Source organism: Neltuma alba, unplaced genomic scaffold (assembly GCF_004799145.2).
Source record: "Neltuma alba isolate B1F8T4 unplaced genomic scaffold, ASM479914v2 tig00007802_pilon, whole genome shotgun sequence".
NCBI lineage: Eukaryota > Viridiplantae > Streptophyta > Magnoliopsida > Fabales > Fabaceae > Neltuma > Neltuma alba.
Window position 1 is genome coordinate 40,909 of NW_021634867.1, and position 12,982 is coordinate 53,890.

General features: G+C 33.5%; 3 protein-coding genes across 3 annotated transcripts; all 3 read left to right on the forward strand.

The window, feature by feature from the left end:
* The first annotated feature begins 1,160 nt into the window (after positions 1-1,160).
* Positions 1,161-1,649, forward strand: LOC114753227 (embryonic abundant protein VF30.1-like). The gene is made up of 2 exons (XM_028941890.1): positions 1,161-1,371; positions 1,456-1,649. The coding sequence occupies exons 1-2, from the start codon at positions 1,161-1,163 to the stop codon at positions 1,647-1,649; spliced, it is 405 nt and encodes a 134-aa protein (XP_028797723.1).
* Positions 1,650-3,801: 2,152 nt separating this feature from the next.
* LOC114753228 (feeding circuit activating peptides-like) lies at positions 3,802-5,404 on the forward strand. Its single transcript, XM_028941892.1, has 3 exons — positions 3,802-3,840; positions 4,017-4,128; positions 4,512-5,404. The coding sequence occupies exons 1-3, from the start codon at positions 3,802-3,804 to the stop codon at positions 5,402-5,404; spliced, it is 1,044 nt and encodes a 347-aa protein (XP_028797725.1).
* Positions 5,405-8,113: 2,709 nt separating this feature from the next.
* On the forward strand, positions 8,114-10,200 carry LOC114753229 (unknown seed protein USP-like). Its single transcript, XM_028941893.1, has 3 exons — positions 8,114-8,155; positions 8,315-8,426; positions 8,949-10,200. The coding sequence occupies exons 1-3, from the start codon at positions 8,114-8,116 to the stop codon at positions 10,148-10,150; spliced, it is 1,356 nt and encodes a 451-aa protein (XP_028797726.1). The 3' UTR covers positions 10,151-10,200.
* Positions 10,201-12,982: the final 2,782 nt, after the last annotated feature.

The following is a 12,982-nucleotide window of genomic DNA, read 5'->3' on the forward strand; positions in this document are numbered from 1 at the left end:
CGCCTGGCCTATTTCCACCCCTAGTTATGACAATAATAATGTATTTACATGTCACATAGGGCATGTTCAGCCCCGGGGGGATTTTCATGAAAAGAAAGGGAAGAAAAGGGAGGAGAAGAATTTTAATATTACCTTGTTTGGATTGTTAAAGGGAGAGAGAAAGGGAGAAATTTTTTATGATCTGATATGTGATTTTATAAGAGGGCAACAATCATCATCTCTTTTCCATGTGATGTAAGATAAGAAAGGTAATATAAAGATATTAAAAACTAATTATAGGCATATTAGTTTGAGTAAGCTAAAATATTATCCTTTCCTTCCAAATCTCCCAATTTGGGAGGGGAGGGTTATAAGGGGAGATGAGGGAAATCTTAAAAAAAAATTTCCTCATCTCCCAAAATTTTTTGCAATCCAAATAAGAAGAGGAGAGCAAAATGCCTTTTACCCTCCATTCTCTCCTCCCCTCTCATACCAAATAAGCCGTTGATCAATATCAACATAAGCCCCAATCAACAAATTATGAGCATAGGGGCTAACGCCTATAATTGAGGGAACTGTAAGTACCTAATAGAGAAACTACAACGCTTGATTAAAAATACCGTGAATTATAAGGATTGACGAATTAATTTTGCTTTTTTTTTTTTTAAGGATTAAAAAGATTTAAATACCGTATATCTACCCACCTTTCCTACCCAACTCTTATTCCCTATAATATTTATGAATATATATACACGTTAATGTCAAAAAATGATCGTACCTTGATGATTCAGTATCTTTTCCCACTATTTGTAATGCACTCATTTTTTCTTATGTTTTTATGATATCTTTAATAAACCGAAGACTCATTTGGGGATGCTTGAAATGAAAGGAATGGACGACGGAGAAAATAAAGATACCCAATATCCCTAAACCAGCTTCTTTGAAGACGACCTTCATATGCTGGCAAACAAATGAACATAAAATTCAAACCCCCTTACGCTAATACAAGAAATGATAAGGAGGATTCACAGAAGTCTTCATCTTCTCAACCTTGGGGTGTCGGTTCGTGGAAAAGGAAAAACACAATGGATGATGACACACAGAAGTCAAGCCCTACTCAACCTTAGGGAATTTATATATGGATAAGAAACAAAAAGGACATTGAGAAGTCAAGAAACACAATGGCAAATGAGCCTCAGAATTTAAGCTTGGAAGCAGCTTGCAATGAGGAAAGGTTTCTTGGAGAAGATGACAAGTTTTGTGCAGAGTCTGTAGAATCATTACTTGATTTCGTCATTTCAAAGTTGGGAAAGGACATTGAAGCACTCACAAGCTCCTTTGTGCCTCATCAAACTCATTACTCAATATTGGCGGGCGTACAGAAGGTTTCTAGTTAAGAAGTGATGTGTCACAAGTTGAATTTCGACAAGCCTACGTTTTACTGTCATCAAGTGAATGCAACAATTACTTGCATAGTTCCCATGAAAACCACTGATGGCACAAGAACAAGCATTGTGGCTATTTGCCACTGTGATACAAGAGCTGTGGAACCCCATAAGTTGTTTCGTCAACTCAAGGTCAAGCCAGGAACAGTGCCAGTTTGCCATTTCTTGGGCTCAGGAACCATTTCATGGGTTCCAAGAAACAACAAGCTCAACGCTGCTTACTAAGCAAGCTAGGCTAGTCTCTTTAATTTGGTTTACGACTTATAAATAAAAGCATCACTATGTAAAACCTTGTGACCCTATGTGTTCTAGTGTTGTGCTGTTGTGTACTCTTATAATATTTGTGTGTTATATAATGTATGTGTGTTATATGTAATAAAAGCATCAGTTCTATGACCTTGTTTGCCGTTTCTTAGATTTATTATGAACCAATAATAAAAAGCAAAACTCCAAGCGTATGAAATTTCATATTGGTACTTCGTTCTATAATACACCTAAACTTTTACTTTTAAAAGAAAAAAAATTATAATGGTGATACTTTTATCTGTCAATTAGTTATCTTGTTTCTTATCATTATACGTTGGTCACATCTATGTTCACTTAAATTTGCTCCACTGGGCTAATACTACCTCCGGTATTTAATATAAGACCCAATTAATTAATTTAAAAAAATTAAGGAAACTAATAAATTACTTTAAAGTATTTATGTTTATTGTTTTTCTCTCAACTAATCTGTTTAACTTATAACTTGGTAAATAATATAATAATATATGGAAGTATTTTAGAGAGGTCATATAACATATGCTATAATTAAGTAATTTAGTGACTTCATTAACCTCTTCAAATTAGTCAGTTAGGTCTTATATCGTACATAGTATTTAACTACTTAATTAGTCTGAACCAGAATGTGGGGCCGTGATACTTTGCACGTTCACAAAAATATGCTTCTATAGTTATGCCACCACCAGGAATTTGTCTAACGCAACAATATTTGTTGTAAGTAAAGATTTTAAATTTGTATAAAAAGTGGTGTCAAGTTTCTTTCACCTAACTCAATAATAGCAAAGGGAATTTTACCACCTGTACAATCTAGGCAGGTCCTCTTTAAAACTATGTAAAATCTCTTGAACATGGTTTTGGAAATCTACATATTTTAAACTTTGTGTCAGACCTCTTACATGACATTAATAAAATCCCTTTATAATATAAGTAAGATCTCTTCTTGTGATGAATTGCTTTTCCTTGTTTAAAGTCATGCCAATTTGAAGTCTCTAATAGCAATTCATTTATCATTTGGTTCTTATCGATCCCATGAGAAACGCGAGACACACGAGACAAAAGAAATATGTAACATACTACCTCAAGTCCTTAATATAAGAGTTAGATAACTAATTTGAGGAAATTAAAAAAATTAGTTAAGTTAGTTATTTGTAACGAATGTGTGTTGATTTCCTTAAATTACCCTTATTTAATTATGTACATTGGAACTACAGTTGGTAGAAATACCTTACAATCAATAGGGATGTTTTCAAGAATACATTACAAATTTGGGAGACAAAATGGATTGAGATCTTATATTTAAGACTACGAAATAGCTCTTATATTTAGTACAAGAGATAGTATAATAATATAGAAAATGGGACCAGAAGTAGCAAGCCTAAATTATGGCTGAACACAACTTGTAGCTTATATAAGTGTAAACTATAGGCTATAGGCAAAATTTATTATTAAGGATTATAGGCAAAATTGCAAAATTTATTTGTGGGAACACCGCTAGGAATTTGATTTATTAACAAAAGAGTAGAGAGAGAGAGAGTGCGAGTATTTTGAGTTTTGAAATTAAAATTTAGTATTATTTGTTTACACTTTAATTTTTTATTATTTGAAATTAATTTTTTAAAATTATGGTTTTTTTATTTAAGATGACCAATACATGATTAAAATATAATATTGTTAAATGATATTCTTAAAGTATAAAACAAGCCTCAAATTTGAAAACTCTTCTATAAGTGGGAGATGGCAGATTCCATTCTGCTTATAACTTTAGCTCGTTGGTGCCCGCCATTCTAATTTTAAAAAAAATTATTAATTGATTTTAAAAAATAAAGTATGTACACAATGCTAGATCAAAATTTTAATTTGCACCGATGAAAAATAATTATACGAACTTATTAATTGTGATTCTTTATTATTTCCATTATTCTCTATGATTCCTCTAACAATTACACCAGCAATCTATAGGAAAGACTTCTGAAAACTTTTTCCAAATTTAAATGAATCGATACCTTAATTAGAAACCTGATTCTGAAGACCAATCTATATAAGGAAGCACTTTCGCTCCATGATTTAGTGTCTCACTTCAGTATCGCAGTCCGCAATGGAGTTTCTTCGTTTTTCTGTATTAGCTGTGTTATTTGTAAGCTTTGCTCCTTCCATCTTTCAATAATATTTTCATCCAAATATTTTCAACAGTTATTATGTGCTTCATGAGGCAACATAATGCTCCATTTTATCACATTATTAATGTTTAATTATATCACAAAACTCTTAAGATGTAATGTTAAATGACGACTAGGGTATTTGTATTTCCAGGTTACTCTTATTGCGAGTGATGCGACGTCGTCTCGTTCGGCTGAAGAATACTGGCATTCGATTTGGCCGCACACTCCTATGCCAAAGAATTTAGAGTATCTTTTGGGATCTGGTCAGTATTTAATATTATCAGACCAGTATTCTAATTCTTTAGTTTTTAAACATATCAAAACTAGTTTTTCCTACTGGAAACATAATTGGGAATGATACATATCCACAAGTTCTTGCTTGCTAGTTGTTTCAGATTCATGTACATACGAAATACTAATGTATTAATAATACCACGAAAAAAAAATAATTAAAGAGACCTCCGTAATCATTGTTTTTCAATGAAAAAATAATAATTTTTTTTAATGAATATGCATGCGTTAATTCAAAACATGATGTCGACGATTCCATATCTATCCCACGATATTTATAATGCATGCATATGTGTTTCCTTATGGTTCTGTGATATCTATAATTAACAAATATTCATTTCGGAATGCCTCAAAGGTGTGAACGATGCAGAGAACAGAGAAACTCAATATCCCTATACCAGCTTCTTTGAAGACGACCTTCATGATGGCAAAGAAATGAACATAATATTCAACAGCCCTTACGCTAAAGAAGAGCTGAAAAGTATTGCTATGGAGAAAGATGCGAAGAAGCCGCCATCTTCTCAACCTTGGGGTGTTGGCATATGGAAAAGAAACGCAATGAATGAAGATTCCAAGAAGTCATCATTAGTATCTCTTCAACCTTGGGGTGTTGGCATATGGAAAAGAAACACAATGAATGAAGATTCAGAAAAGTCATTCGTATCTCCTCAACCTTGGGGTGTTGGCATATGGAAGAGAAACGCAATGAATGAAGATTCAGAGAAGTCATTGGTATCTACTCAACCTTGGGGTGTTGGCATATGGAAAAGAAACACAATGAATGAAGATTCAGAGAAGTCGTTGGTATCTCCTCAACCCTGGGGTGTTGGTATATGGAAAAAAAACGCAATGGATGAAGATTTAGAGAAGTCATCGGTATCTCCTCAGCCCTGGGGTGTTGGTATATGGAAAAGAAACTCAATGAATGAAGATTCTGAGAAGTCATCAGTATCTCCTCAACCCTGGGGTGTTGGTATGTGGAAAATAAACTCAATGAATGAAGATTCCAAGAAGTCATCAGTATCTCCTCAACCCTGGGGTGTTGGTATGTGGAAAAGAAACTCAATGAATGAAGATTCAGAGAAGTCATCCGTATCTCCTCAACCCTGGGGTGTTGGCATATGGAAAAGAAACTCAATGAATGAAGATTCCGAGAAGTCATCGGTATCTCCTCAGCCCAAGGGTGTTGGTATATGGAAAAGAAATGCAATGAACGAAGACATAGAGAAGTCAACAACATCTCCTTAACCTTAAGGTTTCAGTTTATGGAAAAGGAATGCAGTGGATATAGACTTAGAGAAGTCAAACTCTCCTCAATATAATATTAGGGCATTGGTTGTGGGGAAAATCCAATAAGGATGCCTACTAATGAAGGCTAGTCCCTCTTTGGGTTATGAGTTTTAAATAAATGCAGCACTCTCTCAACACTATGTGTTCTAATGTTGTGAGGAATGAAACCATAATGCTACGTGTTATATGTAATATATATGCATGTGTTCTATATCTTGTCTCTTCATCTCATGGAGTCTGCTGTCAGGTACAGCCGTCCATGTTGATTTGGTAGTGTTCATCTCCTATCAAACTTTAATAATTAACTTTTGATGTCAGAAATTTTAATCGAGAGGATTAATTTAAAAATCATGGAACTTAATTTAGCGGCATATTTTAATTTTCAAGTAATATTCCAAATGACAGAAGAAAAAGAAAACTTGCAATTATGTGCAATATATGTGACTTATCATATCGATTAAAATAACTTTATTCAAAACAATAATTTACACTACAAAATAGGTTTTATATTTAAAACCGGAGGAGTAGTATTATATAACTCTTACATTGCTGAAAAATTGACCAAATATTCTAATAAGCAAAATACCCAGATTAGACCATACAGGCACAACATTTCTATTTTCAGTATTTATATGATAAATGAAAAATGTGAATAATGTATGTTCTGGTGCCTCAAGTCCCACAGGGTACTTGAAGACCAAGGAGTAAACAAACACATTCCATTCAAGAATAATATAGCTATAACAACAGTTTTATTAATATACTAATTATATGTGATTAACTATTTATAAGTATAAACATGATGTATTCTTCATTTCAAATTTCATACAATACACAACATATATTAACTATTGAATTTATAGATATTTTATACCTATTTATTTTATATATTTTTCTCTAAATCTAGTTATTAAAATAAAAAGATATCTCTCTTTTATTTTACATATAACAAGGGATGGTATGCGGATACTTGACAATGATTGTCTTCGAAGCCAGAAGAGTGGGGAGACGTGGCGGACACATGAGATGAAGTGGGGTCCTAAATCTTGGGAGCTATCATCAATATCTATATAATACTAGTTTGATTTTTAATTTGGTCTTAAATATAAGACCTCAATTCACTTTTTTCTCATATTTATCTAATTTTTTCCTAATATATTTCTTATAATAATTGTATATGTTAAATATTTCGTTAAATAATAGGAATAGCTCATACACTTAATTAATAAGAATATTTTAGGAAAGACAACATATACTTATTATAAATAACTAACTTAACTAAGTTCTTTAATATACTCAAATTAGTCAATTATATCTTGTATTAAAAACCCAGAGGTAGTATAAAATTTCTAACAAATCAAGAACTGTGAACAGTAATAACTCATTTAAGTGAAACAATAGCACCAACTCTCGCACTTGGCTGACAAACCAAGGTGATAACCATAACCAACTCATCGTAGTGGTCATCGATCGTCATCGCCTGTGTTTACTGTGTTTAATTTAATGCACTAATATCGTTTTTATAGTTTCTGAACTTGCATCTATTTCCTTTCTAAAAATCCAACATAAAATTAACTAATAATTCTTAAATATATACTTAAAATCATCAGCAGTTACGTTGGATATAGTGCATTGCGTAGGCACCTTTTGTGATTTTTATAACATCACTCAGACAAGTACTGATCGAAGAAACCTTGCATGAGTTCCATCTGTGTCTCGTAGGTGTCACTTGGTAGCACAATCCTTCTCATCATATCTACGCACGCACGCACGCACGCACGCACACAGAGAACATAAAATTTCGCGAGTTCCTATGCTGTACTCTTCCACCAGTTTCAGAAACAGAGACCCAGCCAATTTCCACATTCAAGCATCAAATTCAGTGGCATGCATGAAGAAGCCTTGCATGGATTCCACCTCGTATCGTCTCTGTTAACCATTATCATGAATGTCAAATACTACTTCCGGTATTTAATATAAACTCCAGTTGACTAATTTGGAGAGATTAAAAAGTTAAATCATTACTTTAGAGTATCAATATTTATTGTTCTTTTGATATACTACCTTCAGTTCTTAATTTAATATCTACTTTACTAATTTGAATAGATTAAGAAAAGTACGTAGTTAAATTAGTTATTTATCAAAAATATGTGTTGGTTTTCTTAATATACCCTCTTAAATCATTTGGACTGAAACTACGCTTTGATGCAAACTCCCTTGACATATGCAATTAATAAGCTTAGTTTGAATAAATAAGGGGGACAAAATGGATAAGAGTATTTAGGACTATATTCAATCCACTACTAGTTCTCTTATTAAAGACCAGAGGTAGTATAATCTAGTGATATGTATGCTATAATTAAGTAATTTACTTAGATTTTTTTAATCTTTTTAAATTAGTTAATTGGATCTTAAAGTAAATATACACACTACAAGAGACGTGTTCGTTCGTTTCATCCCATGTGAAGTGGCTCATAATAATTAATGAAGAAACCATGGATAAGAGTCACTAACTTACGTGTCCGCTTCGTCAGCATCATGGGTGTCAGTCGCTGGTAGAATTAATTATTATGCATTGTCTTCCTAGTCTGTCTACATAAAGGAAGCACCTTTAGTTCAATGATTCATCATCTCACTTGCTTTTTCTTCACTTCATCACACTCTGTCATGGAGCTGCTTCGTTTTGCTGTTTTTTCTGTTCTGCTATGTGTAAGCTTCTTTTATTCATCAGGAGGCAGAAGTTAATAATGATTGGGCTGATATTATTAGCTTCTTATTTTTAGTTACATGTCATAACAATCTCAGACATTGCATAAAGTTAAATTGCGGTTTGTTCTGCATGATGATTTGCTTTGGATATATCTGCAGCTGGCTCTTGCGGGGAGTGATATGACGTCGTCACATTCGGCTGAAGAATACTGGCATTCAATCTGGCCAGACACTTCTATGCCTAAGAATTTGGAGTATCTGTTGTGGTCTGGTTAGTACTTAAAATTCTCACATCTTTATTCCAATTCCATGTTTTTAACGGATTAAAATCAACATTATATAAGGAAAAGAATGAAGAAATGTTTTTTTTGGGGGGGGGGGGGGTTTATATGAACTTTAATTTTTCCCCCAAAACAAAAATGGGAATGAAACATCGATCACCTCCACAATTTCTTTGCATCTTACATAATTTTGGATATAGGCATATGTATGTGAAATATTCATGTGTTAGTAATACCATGAACAAATTAATTAAATGAACCTATGTGATTATTTTGTGTTCTTCAATAAAAAGATTTTTTTTCCTTAAGTGAAAAGGATTTAAATCCTATATCTCCACTCATCTAACCTACCCTACCCTTACTACTTACAATATTGATGAATATACATAGTTAATTTCAAAACACGATGTTGATATTCCAAAGGTTTTTTCACCATTTATAATACATGCATGTTTTATTATGGTTCTATGATATCTTTAATTAACAAATATTCATTTGGGAATGCGTCAAAGGCGTGAACGATGCAGAGAAAGATGATACTCAATATCCCTATACCAGCTTCTTTGAAGAAGACCTTCATGCTGGCAAACAAATGAACATAATATTCAAGAGTCCTTATGCTAATGAGGAGCAGAAAATTGATATTGTGGAGAAAGATCCAGAGAAGTCCTTATCTTCTCAATCTTGGAATGCTTTATCAGAAAAGTCAAGCTTGAATCAACCTTATGGGGTTGGTACATGGAAAAGACACGTAAGGGATGCTGACAAGTCAAGCTTGAATCAACCTTATGGGGTTGGTACATGGAAAAGACACGTAAGGGATGCTGACAAGTCAAGCTTGAATCAACCTTATGGAGTTGGTACATGGAAAAGAAGCATGGTGGATGTTGATGAGTCAAGCTTAAATCAACCTTATGGAGTTGGTACATGGAAAAGAAGCACGGGGGATGCGTGGAAAAGAAACCCAGTGGATGTTGACAAGTCAAGCTTGAATCAACCTTATGGAGTTTATACGTGGAAAAGAAACCCAGTGGATGTTGACCAGTCAAGCTTGAATCAACCTTATGGAGTTTATACTTGGAAAAGAAGCGCAGTGGATGTTGATAGGTCAAGCTTGAATCAACCTTATGGAGTTTACACATGGAAAAGAAACCCAGTGGATGTTGACAAGTCAAGCTTGAATCAACCTTATGGAGTTGGTACATGGAAAAGAAATGCAATGGTAAATAATGAGCCTAAGAGTTTAAGATTGAAAGAAATATGCAATGTTAAGGAAAGGTTTGTTGGAGAAGATGGCAAGTTTTGTGCAGAGTCTGTGGAATCATTACTTGATTTCGTCATTTCAAAGTTGGGGAAGGACATTGAAGCACTCACAAGCTCGTTTGTGCCTCATCAAACTCAGTACACAATATTGGAGGGTGTTCAGAGGGTTTCAAGTGAAGGTGTGATGTGTCACAAGCTGAATTTCAAGAAGCCTGTGTTTTACTGTCATCAAGTGAATGCAACAATCACTTACATAGTTCCCATGAAAGCTGCTGATGGCACGAGAACAAATATAGTGGCTCTTTGCCATCGTGATACGAGAGGCATGGATCCCCATAATTTGTTCCATCAACTCAAAGTCCTACCAGGAACAGTGCCAGTTTGCCATTTCTTGGGATCCGGAGCTATCTCTTGGGTTCCAAGAAATAATGAGCTTAAGGCTTCTCGCTAAGCAAGCTAGGCTAGTCTCTAGCTTTGGTGGGTTACGACTTTTAAATAAAAGCATCACGCTCTTTAACACTTCGTAACCGGTAACCCTATATATGTGTGTACAAGTGTGTTATGTGCTTAGATAAAACTAGTGTGTTATGTGCTTAGACAAAACTATCTATATGAGATGTTGGCATGTTACGTAATAAATGTATGTCTTATATATAATAAAAGCATTAATTCTATAACCATGCTTGTCATTTCTCAGTTTTCTGACTAACCAATAATCAGCAAAACTCCTTACCTTGAGGCCCCGATTATGAAACAGTACTTGAAGATCAAGGCCACGTTACATAACTAGAACCCAAAAAGGATAGAGCTTAAAAATTTTAATTAGAAACATCTCACAACAGCGAAGTCTATATATATATATAAAAGGTCACATTTTGAGATTTCCAAGAGTCCTATATATATAAAATCGCAAAATGTGGTTCATATGTGTGTGCTTGTTTAGCAGCCATATATCTCATTTGAGCATCAAGGGAAGAGGTATGACCCGGTTTTGGTGCTCATCTAGTGATGAGAACCCAGCGCTCATCACTTGATAAGTAATGTGGACCGTCTAGAATTTTAACGTACTGATTTCGAAAGTTGATGAAGCTAAAGCATATAAAGATGAGTTCCTGTACTAATCTGTTTCAGAAACAGAGACCCAGACAATTTTCACACTCAAGCCTCAAACATGAAGAACCTTTGCGTGGATTCCACCTCGTAACTTGGTGCTGCAGAAAATATAAATAACAGAGACATGTGTTCGTTTCATCACATGTAACTGTTTCTCATTAGCTTACGTGTTTTTGCCAACGTGGCTTTGTCCCTGGAGAATAGGTTCATTAAGGTTTCCTTAAGGTCAAAACATGTCTTATAGCTAAAAGAACACTTGCTACTTACAAAGTACTTGTAAAGATTCAGCAATACAACATTTCCTTGAACCTCAACGTACAATCAAAGAGCACTTGAAGGCCAAGACTACAGAAAAATACAATCTATGGTTCTTAATATAAGAGTTAGATAATTAATTTGTGAAAATTACAGATGTTGTCTTTCCTAAATACTTATATTAATAATGTGTATTGGAACTACCATTTAATAAAAACTCCTTAACATATGTAATCACCATAGGGATTACTTGGGGGTAAAATGAATAAATGTTAGAAACAAAGTGAATCAGAATCTTATATTTATGACCAAATTCAATCCCCAACTAGCTCTTATATTATGAAACGAATATAGTATAACGTCAGTTAGGTACTTTGAATGGTGTGTAGCCATTAATTGTGCAAGAGTTCTAACATCACTCAGATATGTACTGAGGAAGAAATTAAACCTTTGCATGATTTCCATTTGTGTGTCGTCCTCTTAATCGGCATCATGCATGGGTGTCAGAAATGTCAACATTGAAACATTAATTTCATAGGCTAGGGTTTCTTACAGTGAAACGGTGCTGATGAGGAAAAAGCCTTGCATGAGTTCCACCTGTGTGTCCATGTTACATCTTCTCGTAATATGGGTACATTCATCGAAGCTTTATATGTTGTCCCCTTTCGCCTTTAATTACTCGAATCAATGACCCATCATAATTAATCCCACGGTACTATGGTTAATGATTCTCAGTGCGACTTCTTCACTGCTAATCTTTCTTCTCTTCGCATACTGGAATAATGGAGCTCCCACGTCTTGCTGTTTGAGCATTATATATTGTTCTGTGTAAGTTTACTTAATTTTCTTCCATGTTTTTGAAAGTTTATGGTATTCAGTTCATAATTATATTTTGATTTTCGCACAATTATACTCTTTCCAATCTTATATCCCAAAATTTGAAAATTCCAGTTTGACCAACTAAAACAACCTTTATGATCGACTTCTATATCGTACTTAATTTTAATTATTAACTTTGGGACATTATCAACTTAAAAATAATAGTTTGACCAGAAACTTTTATAAAAATTTAAATTTAAAACAAAACTGGATACGTGAAAACTAAACAATATATGGAAAATATAGACTTCAAATCCATGGCATGCTTTGATTAATCCTCACCATTTATTTATTTGCCGTTCAATTTGTTCAGTTATATCTCCCAATTAATTTGCTTATTGTGCAAGTCTCGTGCAATTATAAGAATAGTTTTGGAAAATATTACTAGGTTAATACTATTGTTAATCCTTATAGTTTGATTGAATTTCTGTTTGGTCTCCATAGTCTCAAATAATTGGTTTTGATCCCCATAATCTCATAGTTTTCTTGTTTGACCTTAACCAATGATCCTTATGCTCTTAATGAATTTTGTTTTTAGTCTCTGTACTAGAACTGAAATCAAATCCTTATGAAATTATAGACGTCAAAACCAATTATTTGAAACTACAAGAACCAAAACCAAAATTAAATTAGACTGTAAGGACTAACAATGATATTAACCTAATATTATTTGCATCATCTATTTTTTTCATTAAAAGATGGAGATTGGATTCTTAGAGGAAAAGAAAAGGATTCTAAAAGGATTCATATTCATGTCATAAGATAATCCTTTCTTCTATCTTTAACTAAAATAGTCAAGGCGTATTAAGACATATACAAAATAAGCCTACTTTATATTTTATATTCGTGTAAATAAATCATGACTAAATTAATAAAATTCAGGCATTAATAATATCATGAAAAGATTTACTAAATGAAACCTCTGATTATTTTGTTTCTCCGTGGAAAGAATTTACATATGTGCATACGTTAGTGTCAAAACATATGTATCATGTCGATGATTCCACATCTTCTCTGACCATTTACAATACGCATA

Bases quoted from the DNA above. Each gene is read 5' to 3' on its own strand.
- LOC114753227 (XM_028941890.1), top strand. From the start codon at position 1,161: ATGGCAAATGAGCCTCAGAATTTAAGCTTGGAAGCAGCTTGCAATGAG. The intron at 1,372-1,455 runs GTTAAGAAGTGA...TTACTTGCATAG, and splicing joins GGGCGTACAGAAGGTTTCTA to TTCCCATGAAAACCACTGAT.
- LOC114753228 (XM_028941892.1), top strand. From the start codon at position 3,802: ATGGAGTTTCTTCGTTTTTCTGTATTAGCTGTGTTATTT. The intron at 3,841-4,016 runs GTAAGCTTTGCT...TTGTATTTCCAG, and splicing joins CTGTATTAGCTGTGTTATTT to GTTACTCTTATTGCGAGTGA. The intron at 4,129-4,511 runs GTCAGTATTTAA...AATGCCTCAAAG, and splicing joins AGAGTATCTTTTGGGATCTG to GTGTGAACGATGCAGAGAAC.
- LOC114753229 (XM_028941893.1), top strand. From the start codon at position 8,114: ATGGAGCTGCTTCGTTTTGCTGTTTTTTCTGTTCTGCTATGT. The intron at 8,156-8,314 runs GTAAGCTTCTTT...ATATATCTGCAG, and splicing joins TTTTTTCTGTTCTGCTATGT to CTGGCTCTTGCGGGGAGTGA. The intron at 8,427-8,948 runs GTTAGTACTTAA...AATGCGTCAAAG, and splicing joins GGAGTATCTGTTGTGGTCTG to GCGTGAACGATGCAGAGAAA.